The 23,457-nt window shown below is 36.7% G+C and overlaps 1 protein-coding gene across 1 annotated transcript in view; it reads right to left on the reverse strand.

Annotated features, from left to right (window-relative positions):
* Positions 1-23,078, reverse strand: part of smpd1 (sphingomyelin phosphodiesterase 1) — a 50,233-nt gene extending 27,155 nt beyond the window's left edge. Inside the window, exons 1-3 of the mRNA XM_039744052.1 lie at positions 22,551-23,078; positions 7,730-8,502; positions 1,895-2,066 (exon numbers count right to left, since the gene is read on the reverse strand). Coding sequence (XP_039599986.1) covers positions 1,895-2,066; positions 7,730-8,502; positions 22,551-22,748 — 1,143 coding nt within the window. The 5' untranslated portion in view covers positions 22,749-23,078. The remainder of the gene's footprint in view (positions 1-1,894; positions 2,067-7,729; positions 8,503-22,550) is intronic.
* Between the last annotated feature and the right edge of the window lie 379 nt (positions 23,079-23,457).

The raw sequence follows: 23,457 nt of genomic DNA on the forward strand, positions 1-23,457 counted from the left end.
ACTGTATGTGATTCTTTTGTCTTTTCTGCTGTCTTGATTGTTGTGGATAGAAAATGTATTGGCATTTACACTTGTGTTAAATGCAGCTATAGTTGATGGAAACACTCAAGTGCAGAATCCAGAGGATAATAAAGCAGTTTCTGTAATCAAGTCATGAAAAAAATCTGAATTTTTTTTTCTTTATTTAAAAAGCAAGTCTTCAGCTAAGCGAGCAGCTATCAAAAATATCTGTGGTGATATTTTGTGCTTTGGTAATTGCCAATTAATACTTATCCCTACAGAAATTGGGCACTAGTAAAAACACATTTCAGTTTTCTCTCTTTTTTCCTGATTAAATTAACTTTCCAGTGGGCCTTAGTGCCATTGACACATTAGTGAAAACTGGTTTCCTTTAAGGTTGTTTTTAGAATTTCTGGTCAGTGACATGTATCTATACTATACACAATATACTGTATATAAATATATTTATACACCTCTATGTACATTGTTGAAGTCAATTTAAAATAGATGCAAAAGTATTATTTACAACCAATTTAGCCATCTGAGTGAGGACCTGCTGATTTAATACATCATTTTTTAACCACGGTATATGTCACACAAAAAATTGAAATTTCAAAAGGATAAAAAGGAACATTTTGGCCTCTCATTTTTAGTAAGACAATAGGGATCTATTTGCAATATTTTACTTACTTTAACACAGTATCATTTATACTCTACATAACTAGGCACGTACAGCAGCTGTTCTGCATTAAGTATTCTCTGGGGACCTCACTGACAGGTCTTTTATCTTATCTATATTTTCAATGTTGCAGGTGATGAAAATAGAAGTACGGTTGCTTATGTAATCTATTTTTTCGCAAGCTCTAGATTAAATAATATTTTTTCTAACATTGCTGAGCAGAATGTCTTGTCAGAAACTTGTAATAGCTAATTTAATATACTTAATTACACTATGAGAAAAGATTTTTTAAGTGTAATGTTGTAAAAAGGAAACAACAGCATTGAAAATGTGATAAAAGGGTGGAGAGGATATAACAAAACTAATTTTTTTTTTTAGATTTAGCACAAGTATAAAAAAAACAACTTCAACAGAAACAACATTCTGGATGTGACAGATTAAATTAAACCTAAAAAAGATAGCCATACCTTAAAATTAGATATAGAAAGTCATAATTGTAACATGCTAAGTAAGTTGTCCTTGAACTGACCCTGTTACACATTAGGTCTAAGACAGGAACTCAGCTGTTTAAAGTAATTGGTTTGTGAAGCACCAGGTAGCTAGTTTACTGCCCACACTGAAATATATAGTGCCATTTTAACTTTGATTGGCAAGCTTTTGAGGAAATTCATTAGTTTTACATAAGTGTGTAAATGTGTATGGATTCCAGTCTATCACATGGAACAGAAAAAGAAAGCAACATACATTTAAACCAAAGAACAACTGCTAGAAGTAATTATTATTGCATAAAAGAACGAAAATGCTGGTAAATTTTATTCTGAACTTTAAAGAAGATTTTTCCATCCTGAATACTTTTGAGTTACTGAAAATTACTAAGCATTTACTTGTAAATGAATTTTCTATTGGTATCAGTCATAATCCAAGAACAATTTAAGTGTGAAAATATTTTAAAAACAGTTATATTAAGAGTTATAAATAATAATTCTTCACATTTATATAGTGCTTTTCTCACTACTCAAAGAGCTTTTGCAAACTCCACTCGGGTAACTATTAGACATGTCTTTTTGATTTATTTTTACTGTTGCCTTACTGATTTAGGTTAGTTAACAATGGATATGGGTGCGGTGGTTTGGGGGGGGGGCACACCTGATTTCTCAATATTGTATACCATTTATTTTGAATTCCAAAGGATATTTATAAATGTTATTTTCTCACCTTTTCTCCTTTCATTTCAGATTGCTGCAGAACACCAATAAGCCACTGAAGCTGACCTGCTGGGTCTGTATCATTAACCAACAGCCAAAAATTTTCCTTAGCGCAGAAATTCATGTTGAGGGAAACCAAGCGCAGATCAGGCCGAATCTGCATTGTGTAAAAACCTCCCCATCTACAAATAATAAAATGAAATCATGTTTAATGTATGTACTTCAGCTGTGGTAAACCTATTTTTTAACAACTAACCAAAACAATTTTAGTCTAGAAGCAGAAAACACATAATATATATTTATATACATACTTTTTGGTAATTACTCAGCAAGAACACAAAATGATAAATATAAAGGTCTAGCTTACTGTAGGTGGAGACAGAAAACTGTTTAAGGCCATTCAATTCTGAACTTAACCTTGAGGCACACCCTAAGGGTAAAGTCAACAGGACAGATGCTCTAAATATCAAAAGGATAACAATGATGATCAAGACATCAGTTAAGCAAAGCAGTAAACAGGCCAGCCCAGAAATGTAATGGTTGTAGAAAATGGGTAACTAGCACCACATTTCAGGCAAAATATTGGTGAATGAATTAAAAACGGTACTGTTATTGTCTTTTACGTTATGTGACAGTGACCAGTTTTAATAATGTAGTTTATGCATACTTATTATTTCCATTACATTTTACATATATTTTCTCAAACTTCCATTATTTACTATTCAAAAGAAATCTTTTACTGTTACTGCATAATAGAAAATTCTGAGGTGAAAAATTAGCAGATGTTTTATATGTTGGAAATTTGGCAAGACAGAACTTGTACTTTGCATATAGTGCACTGGTATCAACCAACTCTGATTTTAACATATTAACAACTACAAATTGGGATTTACAGAATAAATTGGGCTTGAAAAGAATCCCCTTGTAGATTTTTTTAGTTATGAAGTAAATGGAAGAGGTTGCTGGCCAGATGAAGAAAAAATCTGGCCTACAGAGCATCCTTTCTTTTTTCAGTACTGTTACATGGCATGTTACCACTTCAAGTTCCTCATCTATGATACAGATTGCTGACTGAAGTATGTTTAGGAAGGTTCCACTTTTTTACTTCCAAAGGTTAAAAATTAAACATATTTTCTGTCAGTACAGCTATGTAAAACACAAAGTCACATGGTCTGTGGCAATGCAATGTCTCTATCTGTACATATGTTTTTTGATGTTGGTGGATTGATGATGCCAAAATGGCCCTCGTGTGTGTGTGTTTGTTCTCTCTGAAATTGACTAGAGCTCTATTCAGCTTCACATAAGGTGTACCTTGATCACAATTTGAATCCAGGACAATGGAGCTGTAATGGTGCAGAAATAAAACACTGTTCCACTGTGATATCATTAATCAAATACTTAAATATTACACGTTACTTACTCCAGAAATTTGTGTTTATGCCCGCTGTTGTTTTTTTTTTTTTTTAAAGTTGAAAAGATGTAAATGTTACATTTTATATCTGCAGGAGCAAGCAAAGCACAAGGTCTAGGTGGTAAATCCAAAATTTACAGATCCCATAGTATTTTTCTTGGATAACTGCTGCAGTGACACCTTGATGAAGATAAGCTTACTCGGTACTTGTCCCAAGAGAAGACAAGTATTGTGTGTGCCATTTATTTCTGTCTACCTACAGATATTTTCAGTACTAAGTCAAAGCAACACAATGAATGTACAAATGCAAATTAAATCCTTATGCCCTTAACAGCTTACAGGGACAATACCCAAGTTTGATGCTATATTATTCCTGTTATAATAATTCAACAAGTCTTATTTGTAATGTGTAAGATTATGCAGCCTGATTAAATAATCACTTCCTGTTATATTAATAACTGTTAATAACTGCATTTGTGTAACTAAAATTAGCTAAGTTGCAAACAATTACTAAGTTATTACAATAATAAGCTGTATGGAGAGGATGTGACACTTCTAATTAATACCAATTATAGCAACAGGAATTTTTACCTGTTAAAAATAAATCCACTCCTTGCATGCTAAGTACACAGATTTGGTGATTTAACTGATATAAACTCTGCTTGTATTGCATTCAGTAGAGAATAGTTACATATACGGTAGCTATCTTAACATATACATAAATGTTTAAATTATTAATCAAGAGGTTTCAAATATTATTAAATACATTTCCAAATGAGAAACGTGCAAGACTTTAAAGATGGTTGTGGGATGGCAATGTTTTTCACAGATGAATAGGCACATCACCTAAATACAAAGGTCCCCTTCTTTTATAAAGCATGAGGTGTAAATGTTGCAACATTAATGGCTTCAACTGACAAAAATAATTTGTAGTACAACTGTGGACCTTAAAATTAGTGAAATATTTGGGTAAATAAATATTCTGCATTAAATGAATTGAAGGAACAGGAACAAATTACTTTTAAAGAACTAAAATAATTAATATATAATATCTCTACACATAACATAGGTTATCTTCTTGTGTTTCCGAGTCTAGTCCATTTTTTTTTTTTGCTGGCTTATTGTTTGGTTTATTTGGTTTTAATTGGCTTAGTGACTATGTTCTGGGAAAACAAAAGAAATGTTTACAATAATAAGTTAAAAATAACATAATATTCACAAACATGCTTAATCAAAATTTAGAGTTGGTGTGGCTCAATGCACTTTTAAGTGACACATTTAAAATAAAATAAAAAAATCTGAATTAGTGTAAGCCTCATTAGTAATGTAATGATTTACTTCATGAGGAAGAATTACATAACAAACCCGAAAAGTTTAATCTATTTGAGTTGTATTAAAATGTGTGCTTCAATCTAGAAGTTTTAAGTCGAAATATTCTTGAAAGTAACTGAAATTTCAGTTTTCACCCCCATAGAGGATTCCTAGTAAAGGATTAAAAACAACATCTTATTTGTAATCACTGACAGTGAAACTGTCTAAAGCAATACCTCACATACTTATTTTTGAAATTTGTCATTTTTAACTTTCTGAGAGCGGTATTTAGAAGACTAGGACCACAAGTAAAGAATCAAATATCAAAAATATTGCTATATTCAGCAACTTTGAAGTAGCATAAAATGATATTCCACATGTCTATATTGCCAAACCCCATTTTTTAAGTTTTGTGAAAAGGAGTAACTTTGATCCCTTGTATCTCTCTAGGAAGTGAACCCTGGGGTCATGTATTGTGGCATGGAGAACTTCATGTCCTTCTTAGCATTTTTGCTGAAAACACCTATTGGTTTACTCTTTATCAAACGGAGTAATTTCCAGCACATCATATGGTCCAAATGGACAAAAAAAATGTGGATTTTTTGTGTTTAGAGGGCCAAAGATAGGGCAGAACCCAAAAAGCTTCACACTTTGCATAATCAAACATCAAAATGAGGTGCTGGGCCTAAAAAACTGAAGTGATTTCAAAGCCTTCACCTGTAATCCTTATGAACATAATAAATTTAGGGAAAAATTTTTTTTTTCAGTCTGTAGTAACTTTGTGAACATTAAGGCAACTGTAAAAAATCAGAACTCTTGAATTTTAGGTTGGCTGAATCTGTCTGAATTATTATCAGATAAGACTAATTAATGTTGTCAGTTGTTCCTAAAAACCACTTTCTCAACAATAGAAAATTACCATAATAATGACTGTCAAAAAAAAAAAAAAAATTGTTCACGTATTACCCCACAGTTGTCAATGTAAAAAAAAAAAATACAACAGCAAGGATTATAATTAGAACTAAAATTTATACTCATACAATTCCAGATCTTAAATTACTTCTTTGTCTTTTAATTACATTTAGAGTCAGTTTTAAAATCGTTCTTCTCATGTCTGTGTGTAAAGATGTAAATAGTTTATCCCACCCGATATCTTTCGGAACTTACTAAAACGTAAACTTGAAGGCACACACTGTGATCACAAGATGCAGGCCTACTTAAAATTCCAAGGATAAATAAAAGTACCACAACAAGAAGACCCTGAATCTATAGGACTCCCAAACTCTAGAATGATTTACCTACCAATATTAAAATATTCCCATCAGTCTTAGCACATAAATCAATCCTCACAACTCATTGGTATACCACAGCACACTCTTGTTTGAGCTTCTTTTGAGGGTATTCATATTATTCCTAACTATCTCTAGTCATTTTTGAATGGTTATTTAAAATAACACACACATATACACCCTTTAGGAATATATACATATACACAGCTCGATGATGCTCGGATTAAGTTTCAACATTATATTTTGAATTTGTGCTGCATGGCTTTTAGCCATGTGCATTATTATTGTACTGTGCTTATTCAGAAAAAAACTGAATTATATACATTCTTATGCAAAAATGTTAGTGAGTTTTTAATCTCTCAATGGCTGCTTGTGTACTCTAATGATAAACATAGCACAGCATGACAACTACAATATTAGATAATACAGTCACATTTCTTGATAAATATATTACCCTTTCATATATTTTCCTTTTCATTAAACCTCACATATTTACTAATGTTGTTGGTACAGTTTGAACTCTGACTTGGATGACCTTAACATTTACCTTAAGTTGTCACTAACATGGTATTAGAATTCACCCTGTTCAAGACCTCAGCTAAAAGGAGCTGTGGCCAAAAAGTGCCCATCACAATGAAGACCCTTCAAACTGTTAGTGGACACTAGTGGTAAGACAAGCTTATTATCACGTAAACAGGCTGACTAAAGAGCCTTTAATGTAATGTTAGCAGCTCTTGTGATGTAACAGAAGGATAAGAGCAGACCTAAAAGGCTGTAGCTGCACCAGAGACCTTAGAAGCACAGTACAGTTTAGTTAGCCGTGCAAAGTAGAGGAGGTCAAGTATCTGGATGGTCTTGGCACAAATTAGGCATTGTTAGACAGACCAAAAAATTTGTTCAGAAGTATATTTACAAATGTTGCATAATCTGTGCTTGCGAAAAAGGAGCCAAGTTCCAGGATGAAACTTTAAATTCTTCAGTCTATCTATATCCAAGGTCTCTCCTACAGCTACAAGCTTTAGGCAGTGATTGTAACATACAAGACTGCAAGAGCAAGGGACAAAACAAATTCCTGTGCAGTAGCACAGCAGTATGGTTGAAGCTTGAATAGACAGGCGCTTTTACAAATCAAGATAAGACAAGCTGTTTTAGACATGTAGCTAGGACGTCCACTGGACACTTCACATAGTGAATATATCAAGGTGCACCACCTGCAGAAAACACAGGGGCATACATAGGAGATGCAGTTGACTTGGGATTGTCTCAGAATCACCAAAGGCAAATGATCTGCACAGCTTAGTGTACAGCCACTGTGAGCCTCACCAGAAACACTGGGTGGAAAGTGGAAGAATGACCTGCTGTGCAATCTTGAACTGCTGAACTCAATTTTCCTGCTGATTTCGTAGCACTCAATATTAACAATGTCAACACATTTACAAATGACTCAAAGTTTCTGCAATAGAAAAAAAGGGCAAAACCAAGTAATATAAACTGCTATTACATAGTTAGATCTCTCCATTCATTGCAGAGATTTTTTTCCATATCTTTTGCAAGACATCTTATTTTAACAGTTACGTACTTAATTTTGTTGTAGATAATTACCTCATTTATTCCTTGTGTATTTTACAGTTGCCCAAGATGAATTCTTTAAGGTGAAAAAACAAACACACGCAAATGGAAATATAACAGCATTCAGTACATACTTGCCTGCAGAGATTTATGTATTCTTGTTTAAAATAAACTAGACTGTCAGCTTCACTAGGTACTGTCAAGATAAGACCAAATATTTAAAGTTAATACCTAGCCTAGAATAAACATGTAGTTTTAAGCAAACCTTATTGTCTTCTGTGCCTCCGGGGCTAGCCAAACCGCCCATTCATCTGCAATTGCGTTATAAAGCCATGATGAGGAGTGATTTCCAATAATGAATGGTGGTGGGAAACTATTCACAGGAGCACTCTCATGATTTCCCACAGCAGGATACACAGGCAGATTACCCAGGTACTTGCGGATAAGCTTGGAAATTGTTTTTATTTCAAGCAGCTGCTGATCACGAGTCTGATCCCACACATTATGAGCTGGAATGTCTCCAGTCCAGTAGACCCAATCCCATGGACCAGTAGCAGCTAAATGTTGTAAGAGGTTCTCTACAGTGTGCAAAGGCAGATCACATTTACTGTAGGAACCCCAGCGTCCAGCACCTGTTTGATGATGGTGTGCTGGGCTTGAATCACTCCTGCAGCACAGTGGTTCCTTACAATCAATACTACTGCCCTCTGCATAATCACGATCCCAATGTACATCGGTGAGAAAAAGGATCCTGCTACGAGGAGCACTTGGGTTAGGAGGCACTGGAGGGATCACCGGAGGCTTTGGTGTGCGAGGCAGTGTGATGTTCCACTCTGAAAAGATGTCAAAATGACCACATTGCTCTCCAAACAGCACTGCACATATTTCAGATGGCCGGAGCACAGAATCCATGACAGCAGCTATAACATCTTCCTTGAACAGTTCAGTTATTTTTGTGCAAATGTTAGGCTCTTCAAAGTGCAGCCAGACACAGATTTTGGCAGACAATGATGCCACATAGTCTTTATTTTTCTCAATCTGAAGAAAGAAATGTTATATTTAAGTGAATTTTCAGGTTTATTATCTTTAAGACAATGACTTTGAATATATTTTCTATTACCCAAGCATTATGTACAACGCTAAACTTTACTTTTTTAAACATATTTAAAACAGAAATAACAACAGGCAGGTTAATAAAAATTAAACACAAATCTTTTCAGCAATACAGTACATTCCAAGGTATTAGATGAACCAGTATTCACAGAGCAACTAGTTTCTGAACTCATTTATTAAATCTGCAAGATTCTGGTAGGCTGGAACTTATCATGGCAACATAGGGCACAACCCTCAACTTTGTACAGTTTTTAAAATGGCGCAGTCACTTACTCACCCACAGTACTATACATATATAAACTTCCTTCAAAAACATTTATGTTCTGTAGTTAATTTCAGAAGCACTCTAGTCATTACAATCTTGAGTTAAAGTAAGTATTTGATCAGGAGTATCTGTAATTCATTGATTGATTGTAATGTGTGCCACATGGGCACAGAGCCAATATGTGGGAGCCAGAATTCTGGCTGGGTTATAGGGGATCAAATACTTATTTCACTCAATGTCATGCAAATCAATTTATAACTTTTATGTAATGTGTTTTCTCTGGATTTTGGTTGATATTTTGTCTCTCTCCATTAAAAAAAAACTACCATAAAATTAGACTGTTCATTTCTTTGTAAGTGAGCAAACTTACAAATTCAGCAGGAGATGAAATGCTTAATTCTCCCACTGTGATGGGTGGATCAACAAACAAGGTGTTTGCAGGCAAGGATTATGGGAAGCAAAGGGGAACGAGAAGATTAAAACAGGAAGAAAAAGTAATTACTCCTAAATACTCTATACACTAGAGGGAGTAATGCCACAAAAGATTAAGGAAAAGGTTCAAATGCCCAGTGATTAACAGAACACCATAAATGGTTTTAAGCTTAGAAGGTAAGGATCGGGATACCCCTTTGTAAGAGCAGACAGCTGGCCAGCAGCCATGGAGATAAGGTATTTCCTAGAAGGATTGGAGACACAATGAGCTATTAGACGATACTCTAGCCTTTTTGGCAAGTTGAATTGGTGGTCCTGGGATGAGGTTTAAATATGTCTTGAATCCAAAGGCTAACCAATCGGCCTGGGAAAGAAATTAGGGATGCATCCTATATAGCTGTTATAAGTTCCAGCCCACCACAACCATACAGTTGAGAAGGAATTTAGGGGTGAATTGATGGGAGGAAAGAAAAGAGAGCCCAATATTGAGAGAGAGAAAGGAAAATGGTAGGTTAAGAAAACAAAGTTCTTTCTTGCGCCTTTCATTTGAAAAATGAATTTAATTTAGAATACGGTAGCTGAATATATGAGACTCTAGCCAAACCACAGTATTAAAAGTTAGTTTTACAACATGCAAAATTAATGCAATGCAGAAGCAAAGGTGTGCATTATATGACAATATAAGAATGATGATGAAAAGTTTTACAATGTGCAAAATGAATGCAATGCAGAAGCAAAGGTGTGCATACAGGTGCTGGTCATATAATTAGAATATCATGACAAAGTTGATTTATTTCAGTAATTCCATTCAAAAAGTGAAACTTGTATATAAGATTCATTCATTACACACAGACTAATGTATTTCAAATGTTTATTTCTTTTAATTTTGATGATTATAACTGACAACTAATGAAAGTCCCAAATTCAGTATCTCGGAAAATTAGAATATTGTGAAAAGGTTCAATATTGAAGACACCTGGTGCCACACTCTAATCAGCTAATTAACTCAAAAGCCTTTAAATGGTCTCTAAGTCTAGTTCTGTAGGCTACACAATCATGGAGAAGACTGCTGACTTGACAGTTGTCCAAAAGACGACCATTGACACCTTGCACAAGGAGGGCAAGACACAAAAGGTCATTGCTAAAGAGGCTGGCTGTTCACAGAGCTCTGTGTCTAAGCACATTAATAGAGAGACGAAGGGAAGGACAAGATGTGGTAGAAAAAAAGTGTACAGGCAATAGGGATAACCGCACCCTGGAGAGGATTGTGAAACAAAACCCATTCAAAACTGTGGGGGAGATTCACAAAGAGTGGACTGCAGCTGAAGTCAGTATTTCAAGAACCACCACGCACAGAAGTATGCAAGACGTGGATTTCAGCTGTCGCATTCCTTGTGTCAAGCGACTCTTGAACAAGGGACAGCATCAGAAGCGTCTCGCCTGGGCTAAAGACAAAAAGGACTGGACTGCTGCTGAGTGGTCCAAAGTTATGTTCTCTGATGAAAGTAAATTTTGCATTTCCTTTGGAAATCAAGGTTCCAGAGTCTGGACGAAGAGAGGAAGCACATGCTTCCTGCTGCTGACGAACTTTATGGAGATGCAGATTTCATTTTCCAACAGGACCTGGCACCTGCACACAGTGCCAAAGCTACCAGTACCTGGTTTAAGGACCATGGTATCCCTGTTCTTGATTGGCCAGCAAACTCGCCTGACCTTAACCCCATAGAAAATCTATGGGGTATTATGAAGAGGAAGATGCAATACGCCAGACCCAACAATTCAGAAGAGCTGAAGGCCACTATCAGAGCAACATGGGCTCTCATAACACCTGAGCAGTGCCACAGACTGATTGACTCCATGCCACGCCGCATTGCTGCAGTAATCCAGGCCAAAGAAGCCCCAACTAAATATTGAGTGCTTTACAAGCTCATACTTTTCATGTTCATACCTTTCAGTTGGCCAACATTTCTAAAAATCCTTTTTTTACATTGGTCTTAATTGATACTCTAATTTTCCAAGATACTGAATTTGGGACTTTCATTAGTTGTCAGTTATAACCATCAAAATTAAAAGAAATAAACATTTGAAATACATCAGTCTATGTGTAATGAATGAATCTAATATACAAGTTTCACTTTTTGAATGGAATTACTGAAATAAATCAACTTTGTCATGATATTCTAATTTTATGACCAGTACCTGTAATATCACATTAGCTTGTAGCCAGTCATATGATTGGTGGGCAATCATCTGTTTATAATCATTGCTCAGTTTTCCTTTCATAAAGGACAGACAAGCATCAGAAATGCTGACTTGCTATGCAGGCTCAGAAAGAAATTGCACTGCTATAGCAATGGAAGACTTAGTATAACAATGTAGCATTCTCAGATCTGCTTAATCCAATCCAAGGCTTTGGCCTACTTTGGCAATACCGGGCCCTGAATGGAGAACTACTCCATTATGCTCACTGTGCCAGTTTTGATTCTCTAGTTAAACTTATAAATATACACCTTATTCGAGGGCAAATAGTTAAATCTCAAAGAGACATGGGAAAAATATGCAAACTTCAAAAAGGCAATAACCAGAAGAAGGATTTGAACCCATTATGACAGGTCTGTGAGGCAAATGTGCAAATCAATATTACTATACAACCAAGATTTAGCATAAAGCCACAGGCAAAATATGTAACAGACTGCATAAACTTACTACCAGTTTCTAAATAGAAATTACATAGATCCACACATTATATGTATACAGTAAGCAAGCAGATGTGCTTATTAAATTTGTTAATTACCATAGTAATGTCTCTTTTGATATACATTTTGAAAAATGGGTTGCCCCATCTGCATTGTGTGTGGTGAGTGAAAAGCACTCTAGAATATAATACCCCAGTCCTACTTGTTTCAGTCTTTTCCTGTTTTAACTAAAAATATTTTCATTATTAAACCAAGCATTACTGTGATTAAATATATACCACCTGTCCAAAAACAGCAAATAGTGCATTTTGCTTGAAACTCTTGCACTCTAATCACAGCTTTTAATACCAAGGAGAAGGCATGTTTATTTTCCTGAATGATTTAATTCATTTCTTATGTTCTTTGTCTCTCATTTGCTTTATTTGGTTTGCATATGAGAATGTTGAAACTGTACTCTGACACAGCCGCAAACAATAATCCATTTTGCAGCCAGTTCAGTGTTAAGTGTGTGTGCTTGCATGTTTGTTTTCTTTAATATATACGAAAAACAGTATGTGAGCAAAATCTTCACATATGTGTACAGAACAACCTCTTTACTGGATGATATTTTCATGTAACTGTGCAGCTAACATATACAGAACACAGAAGCTAGTCAGCTACCAACAGACTATATTTATGCATAGCTCAAAATTCTAAAAAGGTGTTCAGTGGGTGTTACATGCAGCAAATAGAAATCCAAGTCAGGACTGAGTTCTGGTTATACCAGAACTGATATAAAAGATTAAAGATAGATCCTAATAAAACTAGGATTCCAAGACTAACATGTAAGAATTTCACTGGAAAAGCAACCCACCTACAGTAATTCCCCATGTCCAGGAAATAAAATTAAGTATTCAGAGTGTTAACAACAGTATAATCAGATTGCCCTCTGTGAATCAGATTTTAAAAGTATTTCACTTTTTAAAGGACTTTGAGCCACACTACAGAAATCATTGCAGGAGACCATTACTGCTCAAACTGAAAAAGTGTACAGTACATAGTATTACATTGAGTACAGTTAAATAATTTGATTCAAACACCACCTTTAGTCTTTTTCTTGATTTTCCTTTTATAAGGATCTCAGATTTCCTTTGGCTATAAACAGTGGACACATAGCACTAGAAAAGTAAGGTGAGAAACACAGAGCTGGATTTTAAAATAAATTATACTTCTCATACTAAAGTACATATGACTGCTTGAAATAATACACATATATCTGGTATTTTTATGGGTTCTATGCAAAAGTAGGAAGACACCAAATGTTGGTGGTTTTCATTTGTTTGTTATGTATACAAAGTTTTCAAACTCAAGTTTAAAAAAGTGCCCCTTGCCATAAAAAACAAAAAAACAAACTTGGAAGGGGAACTGAAAGCCAGCTGTTGGAATACTTTAGCTAACAATTAGCCTCTTGATTTAGGCCAGCTGGGTTCAGAATAAATCTGACAGGCTGTAGCTCATACTATACTGTATGTGCAAAATTAATAGCACAAGTTCTGAGACACATCAGATCATTAATTTTGTAAAACCTCAGCAAAATAATAATACCCATCATTGGAAATTGCAAAATTAAATTATAATTTCTGAAGGCATCTCCAGAAACAGGCATTCACAGCCAAATTGTAATAATCAAGACATTTTGGGACAGTAGTATGCTGATTTATAATGGGTATGGTTTTTTTCCAAAAAAAAAAAAAAAAAACGCTTTAAAAGACAAAGATAAAAATATTGCAAGGCTCTTTGATACTTAAGTTACATCTCATGGGATTTACAGATCTCTTTTGCCTCAGTTAAGATTAGCTTTTAAGATTCCATCATTTGTAAGTCACAGAGCAATAACTAATAACTGAATGCCATCAATTAAGCAAACAGGTATCAGTAATACAGTTTGAGGATTATTTACAGCAGTATTTTTAAATCTTTTCTGGTGTTGTGACCCATTTTTTTCATGTGGTCTCTTCGTGACCCTCCAAAGGGGTGAACTAAGTGAGACTGTCATTAAGGCTTGCATGCCTACCCTCCTCTCCCCCTTCTTATGAAAAGAAGAGATTGTCAAGCAGCAAACCACTGTGCATCCTACTTTGCGAATCACTGCCATTATAAACAATATCAACTAGTGACCCTCCAAGGACAGACCCAACCCAGTGATTGAGAAACACTTCTTTAAAAGTACAGGGAGCTGCAGGGTACACCAACATTGATGAAATAATTAAATCTCTTATATATATTTCTTTTCTGGTTTGTTCTGCTTCCACCTCAAAACCAGTCCTGCTCACAGGCAGCCGACACGGCATTTCTCGATTCCTATTCGTCCTCATCCAAACCCCTTCCCATGCTGCCAGCGGCTCCTCTTCAAAACCGGTTCCGCCCACACGCAGCCAACACAGCATTTCTCGCCAAGCTTCTGAAGTATGCTTACAAAGTAAAGCAAACTCTGCATGCAGTGAAAATTTACTTCTCCGGCTAGATTACATGCTCAGAACCATCAAACCCTTCGCTAAATCATAGAAACACATGCATGAAATCGCTCAGTCCAATCCAACAACATCTGTACGAATGCTTTTCGAGGAAAACCCTAGGCAGGATTTACGATGATACAATGCCCCAACATGTCACACCAATGTCGCAGTGATTTTTGTCGGAGAAGATGGCGAACCGCCTGTCAAAAGGGACGTTTGCATCTGTCCCATAGGCAACTCCTGTAAACAGATTTCCATGCTCAATATGAATTGCGATCCTATCCTTTACCCACTTTTATTCCCTTACGGAGACATTGGCTGGCACAAAGATTTGCAACATGTTCCCAATAAAATAACCGCCAAGCGAATAAGGCTTACTGAATGCCAATTTTACGCGTACAGATTAGCAATGAGGAATACATTTAGTATTTTGCACTCCAGCGGCGAACTATTCCAACAGTACATCATAAATGTGTATGTTAAAACAGAGGGCGCGCGTCTCAACTATCTCAGATTAGATCAACAAGATTTGCGTGTGGAACAATACAAAGGACTGTCAGACGCACTGCAAGCAAACACTGAAAATAACAAGGTATGTGTAGGCAAAATGATCATATTACCATCCACATTTCCAGGAAGTGCAAGATACATGCAACAAAACTAGCAGGATGCCATGGCCATAGTACGTAAATTCGGACAGCCTCATTTATTTATCACTTCATATGTAATCCTGCTTGGCCAGAAATTCTACATGCACTGTCGGATACCCAAAGACCGGAGCACAGACCTGATTTTGTAGTACGAGTCTTTTGGATTAAGGTGCAGGAATTACTTAGAGACATTCTACTACATCTTTTTTAGGTTGTTATTGATTATATTTATGTAATCGAATTTCAGAAGCGCGGCCTTCCTCATACCCACATGCTGTTTACTCTTCACAATAATACTAGAAAAAAAACAGTCTTCAGCCACAGTCAGTTGTACGTGGCTTTTTCTAAGGTTAGATCTTTCGACTCATTATCTGTCATCACCACCAAAACACCTATTCACAACTGCGTCTTTCAAGAAGTATTTATTTCTTCTTGATTTCTGAATTCCTTTCTCACCGTTTTTCATTCTTATTCTTACACTGCCCTATGCTACGGCAGGCTTCGGCTAGTCTACTTTATTTCTTTATTTATTTTTACTTTATTACTTTATTTCATAACTTTTATGGACAGAATTTCTAGGCACAGCCAGGTTGTTGAGGGGGTCTGGTTTGGTGGACTCAAGATTGGGTCACTGCTTTTTGCAGATGATATTGTCCTGTTTACTTCATCAGGCTGTGATCTTCAGGTCTCTCTGAATTGGTTTGCAGTTGAGTGTGAAGCAGCTGGGATGGGAATCAGCACCTCCAAATCCAAGACCATGGTCCTCAGCCGGAAAAGGGTGGAGTGCCCTCTCAGGGTTGGGAGTGAGATCCTGCCTCAAGTGGAGGAGTTCAAGTATCTCGGGGTCTTCAAGAGTGAGGGAAGAATGGAGCGTGAGATTGACAGGCGGATCTGTGCGGTGTCCACAGTGATGCGGGCTCTGCATCGGTCTGTTGTGGTGAAAAAAGAGCTGAGCCATAAGGCAAAGCTCTCAATTTACCAGTCGATCTATGTCCTATCCTCACCTATGATCATGAGCTATGGGTAGTGGCCGAAAGAACTAGATCGCAAATACAAGTGGCTGAAATGAGTTTCCTCCGCAGGGTGTCTGGGCTTTTCCTTAAAGATAGGGTGAGAAGCTCAGTCATCCGAGAGGGGCTCAGAGTAGAGCCGCTACTCCTCCACATAGAGAGGAGTCAGATGAGGTGGCTCGGGCATTTGATCAGGATGCCTCCTGGACGCCTCCCTGGCGAGGTGTTCCGGGCACGTCCAACCGGGAGGAGGTCCCGGGGAAGACCCAGGAGGGTCTATGTCTCCCGGCTGACCTGGGAACACCTCAGGATTCCCCTGGAAGAGCTAGAAGAAGTGGCCGGGGAGAGGGAAGTCTGGGCATCTCTGCTCAAGTTGCTGTCCCCACGACCCGACCTCTGATAAGCGGAAGAGGATGGATGGATGATTTCTGAGGATTTTTAATTAAGAAAGTTTTGCTTTTCAAGAGGGTGAAAGGTTGTTGCAGAAAAAGACAAGAACTGAGCTAGTGTGCACAGCTGGGGCCTCATGTATAAACGCTCACGCTAAGATGTATACTAAACTAAAGTTGGTGTAATGTCACTCACATTTTCACAGCAGCCTCAGATCACGAGTACACACATTTACAAAACCGAGTGGTACCTAGCATTAAAGCAGTGCTACCGTTTCTGTGTGGTTTCCCTCTTTTTTATATGTATTTGCATTCATGATGTGGGCTTTATCAAATACTCTGATTAATTGCATATCATTTACAAATTTAAAGCATTTGATTGTACTCAATCTGTAACAAGACAATGGTGCATGGAATGGCTACTTTAGCACCGTTAGAGAAGATATTGAAAATGAAAGAATTAGAAAACAGCATGTATTTAGAGATCGTACCGATTGCTTGCCCCATCATGATGACTGGCGTCTAAGTGAATTTACAATTTCCAAAAGCTATCCTCTGAGAAGCTGTCTACTAAACTAGGGCAGGCTTTACAAATGTAGACTTTGAGGAAATGTGTTCTACCTGCTCCTATGTAAGTTCTATCCAGCCTTGGGTTTTTAGCCACAGGAGCTTTTCAATGTGAACTGGTTGATGGTCAAGTATTTCTCAGTCATCACGGAGTCGTGCCATGGCACCTGTATGGGACGGTAACTTATCCAAATATATAAGATTTCCTTACACTGTACTTGAATGGGCAAACATCAAAGCACAGTTGCAGCAAAGTCCAGCTTCCCAAATTTAATCAGAGCAGTTGACTTTACATACATTGCTATAAAGTCACCTTCAGAGAAAGAAAGTGTTTATGTAAATACAGAAACATTTCCACTCTATTAAACATGAAAATTATCTGTGATGTGAAAATGCGTCTCATTAATGTTTTCTCTCAATATAGAAGTGTCTCACAAATAACTGCAGCAATTCACTGCTTAAATAGTGTGAGCAACGGAATTCCGCCACCTCCTCCAACAGTGCTGACACACAAATGGTGAGCTGCAGCCTGCCTTTTCCGCGTCGACTTTGATATTTGACCACTTCTTTTCTTATTTACAATTTTCTGAACTTGAACTTCTGAGTGCCAGTGCCATGCTGCTTTTTATTGCTTATACCACTGCTTAAGTTACCAAATAGTACATTTTTCCATGCCTCCACTTCACTGAACAGGGCCTCCATTTTGCATTCGCTGAAATTCTTCTTTATTTACATGTGCTTTCATCATTTCCTTTAACAAAACACTAATTGGAAGGGGCTATTTATATTGATTTGCATATTCAAACAGGTACATCTCTTGTAGGAGTCAGGAGGGGTCTGTAGACTTGTGTATGTGCCTTAAAATTCATACTGATTGGGATTTATAAAGGTATTTATAAAGTGTGTAGAACTTTGCTTACACACAGGATGACGCATCTGATTTTTTTGTGCATATGCACATTTCTAGTTTTGTCTTTACACCACGTTTAAGTATGAATTCTAAGCAAGGAGTTATATACATGAAGCAACTGGTCTTTTTTTTTTTTAAATGATTAAATCTCAATTTCTGTTTTTGTTCGAAATTGACATTTAAAAGCTGGTAACAATAGGAGTGTGATCCAATTCTCTAAAACTTTCTTGGCTTAAACAAAATGGACATATTCTGCACGTTTTTAGGCTTTTGTTTTCTAGGTGACATGTAACCAAACAGGTTCCATTATAAAACACAAAGGGTTAATTTTAGAACACAGTTTCATGTGACAAATGCGTATATACCATGTTTGTGAAGAAATAACTTTTGAGTTGAAAAATATCGAGTGGGCCAGAATTTCTCCATGGTACTGTGTGAAACTAGCCAATACCTAGAGGCCATGACTGATTGTAATTATTGCTGGTTAAGGTGATGCAATTGGTTAGTTAAGAAAAGGGGAAATTACTTTTTCCACAATTTGTAAGGGATATTAAATAATTTCCATGAAAATTATATATTAAAGCTGTGTACTATTTGTTCACCCAGAATTCCTTTATTCTGATTTTATGTTTTGGCTGAACACCTGGTAACAAATCAGACTGCAGCAAACACTTTTTCTAATGGCAGTGTTCAAGTCCATTAAGAATTTAAAGTGATCTTTTAAAAACAAAAAATTTGAAATTTAAAAATATGCAAAAAATTAATACTTTTGTAAAGTGCTTTTTTTGTACATAGTGCTGCTGCCTTGCAATAAGGAGACAAAGGTTTGCAACCCAGGTCCTCCCTGCATTGGCTCTGCATGTGATTCATGTGTCTGTGTGGGTTTCCTCCCTTTGGCCAAAGGCATGGAGGTTAGTTGAACTGCCGACCCTAAATTAGGCCTAGTGTGTGCTTGGTGTGTGTATGTGTTTGCCCTGTGTTGGACAATATGTTCAGGGTTTGTTTCATAATTTCACAATCGCTAAGTCATTTTAACCTCTGTATGATCTAATTGTTTATTTAGCATGTTTTTTTCTATAATCCTGCATTTTAGAAGAGAACAGTAGTGATACATTCACATTTATAACAACGTCCGTTATGTGACAGCATGTTTGAACAAAGACTCGCCTTAAAAAGACAGCATTCTTTCCCCAACATTTTCTCACATCCAGCAGCGATAGTATGCCACTTCTCTCTGTAGTTACCATCACCAATGTCCGTTAAATGGCAGCACGGTTCAACACAGACGCTCCTTACAAACAGAGCACCCCTACCCGCCATTTTTCCCAATACGGTTTCAGTGCTACTCTCTCTCACTGGCTTTCCGTATTGTGGTGCTATTTTCTTGCTTTCCGACTCACAGTACGATTTCAGTGTTGCTCTTTCTGACTGACTGGTGCTATTTGTTCGCTTTCTGACGTATTGTAAATAAGATAAATTCATCTCACTGTGGTGCGTATTCCGTACGTAATACCATGTAATATTATAATTGTCCTGCTTTTCGCTAATATACCCATGCCACCAAAAAAAAAAAAAAGACGTAGAATTGGAAGGTCCACTTCAGATGCCAGAAGAAAGTCTATTTCAAGGGCATCTGAAACACCACAGCAGACAGATCCAGAATGGAGGAACTTACAAGAAAATGTGAATCAGAAAACTGTTTGTTCTATTTCGATGTTCTGTTTCTTTCATTTGGGAAATTCACCGGTTATACATTCCCGGGCAATGCCAGGTACTCCTGCTAGTAATAAATAAAACTTAAACAACTATTAAATATGGAAAACTATAATGAAAATCATAATAATGAGGATGGTAAAAATGTTAAAACAAGAAATAAAAAACACTAAATTAACTCAGTGTAACATACATTTTTGTTTTCACATTAAAACACAGAAACTGGGAAATAACAGCTTGCCTATTTAAAGAAGATCTCAATTTAAAAAAAACAGAAGTTGGTTGGGACGAAAATTTGTGGCCTCAACATCTGGACTTGAGAACCTGTAATGTACAGTTGCATTATATGTTGTACACCATTTCACCTGTTAGAAATATCTACTTACCATAGATGATCTTACTCAATTTGTCCCCCAATGAGAGAAAAAAAAATCTTGAAACACTGCTGTTGAATAATTCATTGTCTAAAAGTACTTAATGATAGTGTATAATGAATGATTTGCAGAGATTTAGCAGTACACTGTATTTTAATATGCATATGCAAACCAAATAAGGTTATAAAAAAAAAATGTATCACTGACCCCGATTCTATTGATTCACTAACAGAATGTCTGACTAGTATCTCAGAATGGATGAATAGTAATTTTCTCAAGTTAAATAAAGAGAAAACTGAAATTTTAGTGATCAGCAATAATGGATACAATGAGGCTATTAGAAATAAACTGGATACATTAGGATTAAAAGTCAAGACGGAGGTAAAAAGCTTAGGGGTGATTGTTGACTGTAATCTGAATTTTAAATCACATATTAATCAGATCATTAGGACAGCATTTTTTCACTTAAGAAACATAAGTAAAGTTAGACCTCTTATATCACTGAAAGATGCTGAGAAATTAGTTCACGCGTTTGTTTTCAGTCGACTAGATTACTGTAATGCACTCCTCTCTGGACTACCCAAAAAAGATATAAATCGTTTGCAACTAGTGCAGAATGCAGCTGCTAGAATCCTAACTAGGAAAAGAAAATCCGAACACATTTCTCCAGTTTTAATGTCACTACACTGGTTACCTGTGTCATTCAGAATTGACTTTAAAATTCTGCTTATGGTTTATAAAGCCTTAAATAATCTCGCCCCATCTTATATATCAGAATGTCTGACACCTTATATTCCAAATCGTAACCTCAGATCCTCAAATGAGTGTCTCCTTAGAATTCCAAGAACAAAACTTAAAAGAAGTGGTGAGGCGGCCTTCTGCTGTTATGCACCTAAAATCTGGAATAGCCTGCCAATAGGAATTCGCCAGGCTGATACAGTAGAGCACTTTAAAACACTGCTGAAAACACATTACTTTAACATGGCCTTTTTATAACTTCATTTTATTCTTAATTTAACTTAATCCTGATACTCTATATGTTCAATCTCCTCAAAATAACTATTCATGGTGGCTCTAAAACCGTACTGACCCCAACTCTCTTTTCTGTTTCTTTTCCGGTTTCTTTGTGGTGGTGGCCTGCGCCACCTCCACCTACTCAAAGCTTCATGATGCTCCAACAATGATGGACGGATTAAAAGGCAGAAGTCTACGTGACCATCATCATCATCAAGTCCTTCCGTGAGAATCCTAAATCCAAAGAGGACTGTTTCATTTATGTTAGGAAGAATGCCCAGAGGGGACTGGGCGGTCTCATGGTCTGGAATCCCTACAGATTTTATTTTTTCTCCAGCCGTCTGGAGTTTTTTGTTTTTCTGTCCCCCCTGGCCATTGAACCTTACTCTTATTCGATGTTAATGTTGATTTATTTTGTTTTATAATTGTGTCTTTCATTTTTCTGTTCTTTAATATGTAAAGCACTTTGAGCTACTGTTTGTATGAAAATGTGCTATATAAATAAATGTTGTTGTTGTTTACTTATAAACAATTATTAAATAAATCTATAAAAAATATGAGCTATAATTAAACGATTTCAAATGTGTGACAAGTGGGATCTATTTGTGGTCTTCTGCGCTGTGTGGTCTATCAGTTAGGTCGGTGACTACAGTATTTCCTCTGACATACCGGAGGAGAAGAAATCACGCTTTTCTCGAGCTACATGATTTATTTCTTTTTTTGAAAGCTTTGTTGGTACAAGTCGGTTGTGTCAGAATGTTTTTAAACAGCACTATCTAAAATGTGACAATGTAACGACACCAGAAAGCATAGCAGTACTGTATAATTTTGTGACTTAACTCGAGAAACACGCCCAAACAGTTAAAGTGGAAGACAATGTTCCCGTAAGATGAGGTAAGGCGCGGGTTCCTAACTACCACAGTTCTTATCAGGTTCAAAGCATGAATTACTTCAGGATGGAGTGAAATTCCTTTGCCTGGCTTACTCGCTCATTTAGGGGGGCATTTAAAACCACCAATCAACGTAACAAGAATGAATTTGTGATGTAGTAAGGATACTCTGTAACCTGCCCAACTTCTGCTACTTGGGACAATTAAATATTCGCCCATTCTTTTTCCAGACTCCCTAAATCAGTTTAGGGTCCTGGATTTCCGAAGAGTATACCGACGGAATAAGGCGCAGTCCATAGCAGATCACACTCAAAAACATTCTCCCTGCACTAATCCCAAGTATAGCAACGTGCAAACAGACAGCCTTCAAGTGAATTACTTAATAAATAATTAATCGTTAATATTCGCTACTTCAAAATGACCCCGTTTCACCTGACATTTTGTCCCAGGTTTACTACGAAATAATTGACTTCCGAAAGAAGCTGAACTAAACAATATCTTTCAAAATTTGGCAAGTCTGTTCTGAGCACTAAACGTTAAGAAAAGAAGAACTGAATGTTTCTTTTACCTGCATGGCGATATTAAGAATACCGAAGGCGGTTTTACACAGCGGACAAGTCATATTTCTCCAGGTGAAGTGCTGCTTCATTTCCAGAACAACATGTCCCAAATTTCTGTTCAGGTCCCTCTCAGCGACAGGAATTCCAGTGACAAAAGAGGTGTGCTGGCACAAGACCAGCAAACCAAATATAATCGTGATGAACATGGAGAAAACAAAATTAAAAAAATGAAATCGCACTTGTCAAACGGTCTCCTCTAAAAGCAACAGGGAAATGCGCCGAACCTTCACAACACGGATGACAAAAAGTTCCTGCTTTCACGTCGCCAATTGATTTTGTTTCCGCGTGACATTTAATGCAGTAAGTGTAATGCCAAGCCCTTGAGTCGCTTACAGATAAGCAGGAACATTAACACATATATATTTAAAAAAACTACACAAACACCTTGTAAAGAAAACGGACTTCAGTCACATTAAAAAACAAACAGTAAATACACCAATGCGGAAACAGAAAGTACTACATTGTAGCCAAAGGAATATCACGTGACTTCTTGGTGCGTCACGAGACTTTGTGGTGTGATGCCTAAAAAAATGTCAACTCGCAAGTGAAACTAGCTGTATCAAAATAAAAGTCCTTCTAGAGGCCCTACTGCTGAATTGATAGGAAGGGCGACCTCAATTGGGTGCGGCGAATAAAGGCCCGTGTAAATAAAGGCGAGCTTCAAAAGGGCGACCTCAATTGAGCGCGATGAATAAAGGCGTTCGTAGATAATTTAGTTCAAATGGCTAATCTAATAAATTTTCTGTAATAATTTTGTTGATTTTTGCCTTTATTCGCTGCGCCCAATTGAGGTCGCCCTTTTGAGGCTCGCCTTTATTTACGCGCCCTTATTGAAGAATACCGACCATTTAGTGC

This window comes from Polypterus senegalus, chromosome 2 (assembly GCF_016835505.1).
Source record: "Polypterus senegalus isolate Bchr_013 chromosome 2, ASM1683550v1, whole genome shotgun sequence".
NCBI lineage: Eukaryota > Metazoa > Chordata > Cladistia > Polypteriformes > Polypteridae > Polypterus > Polypterus senegalus.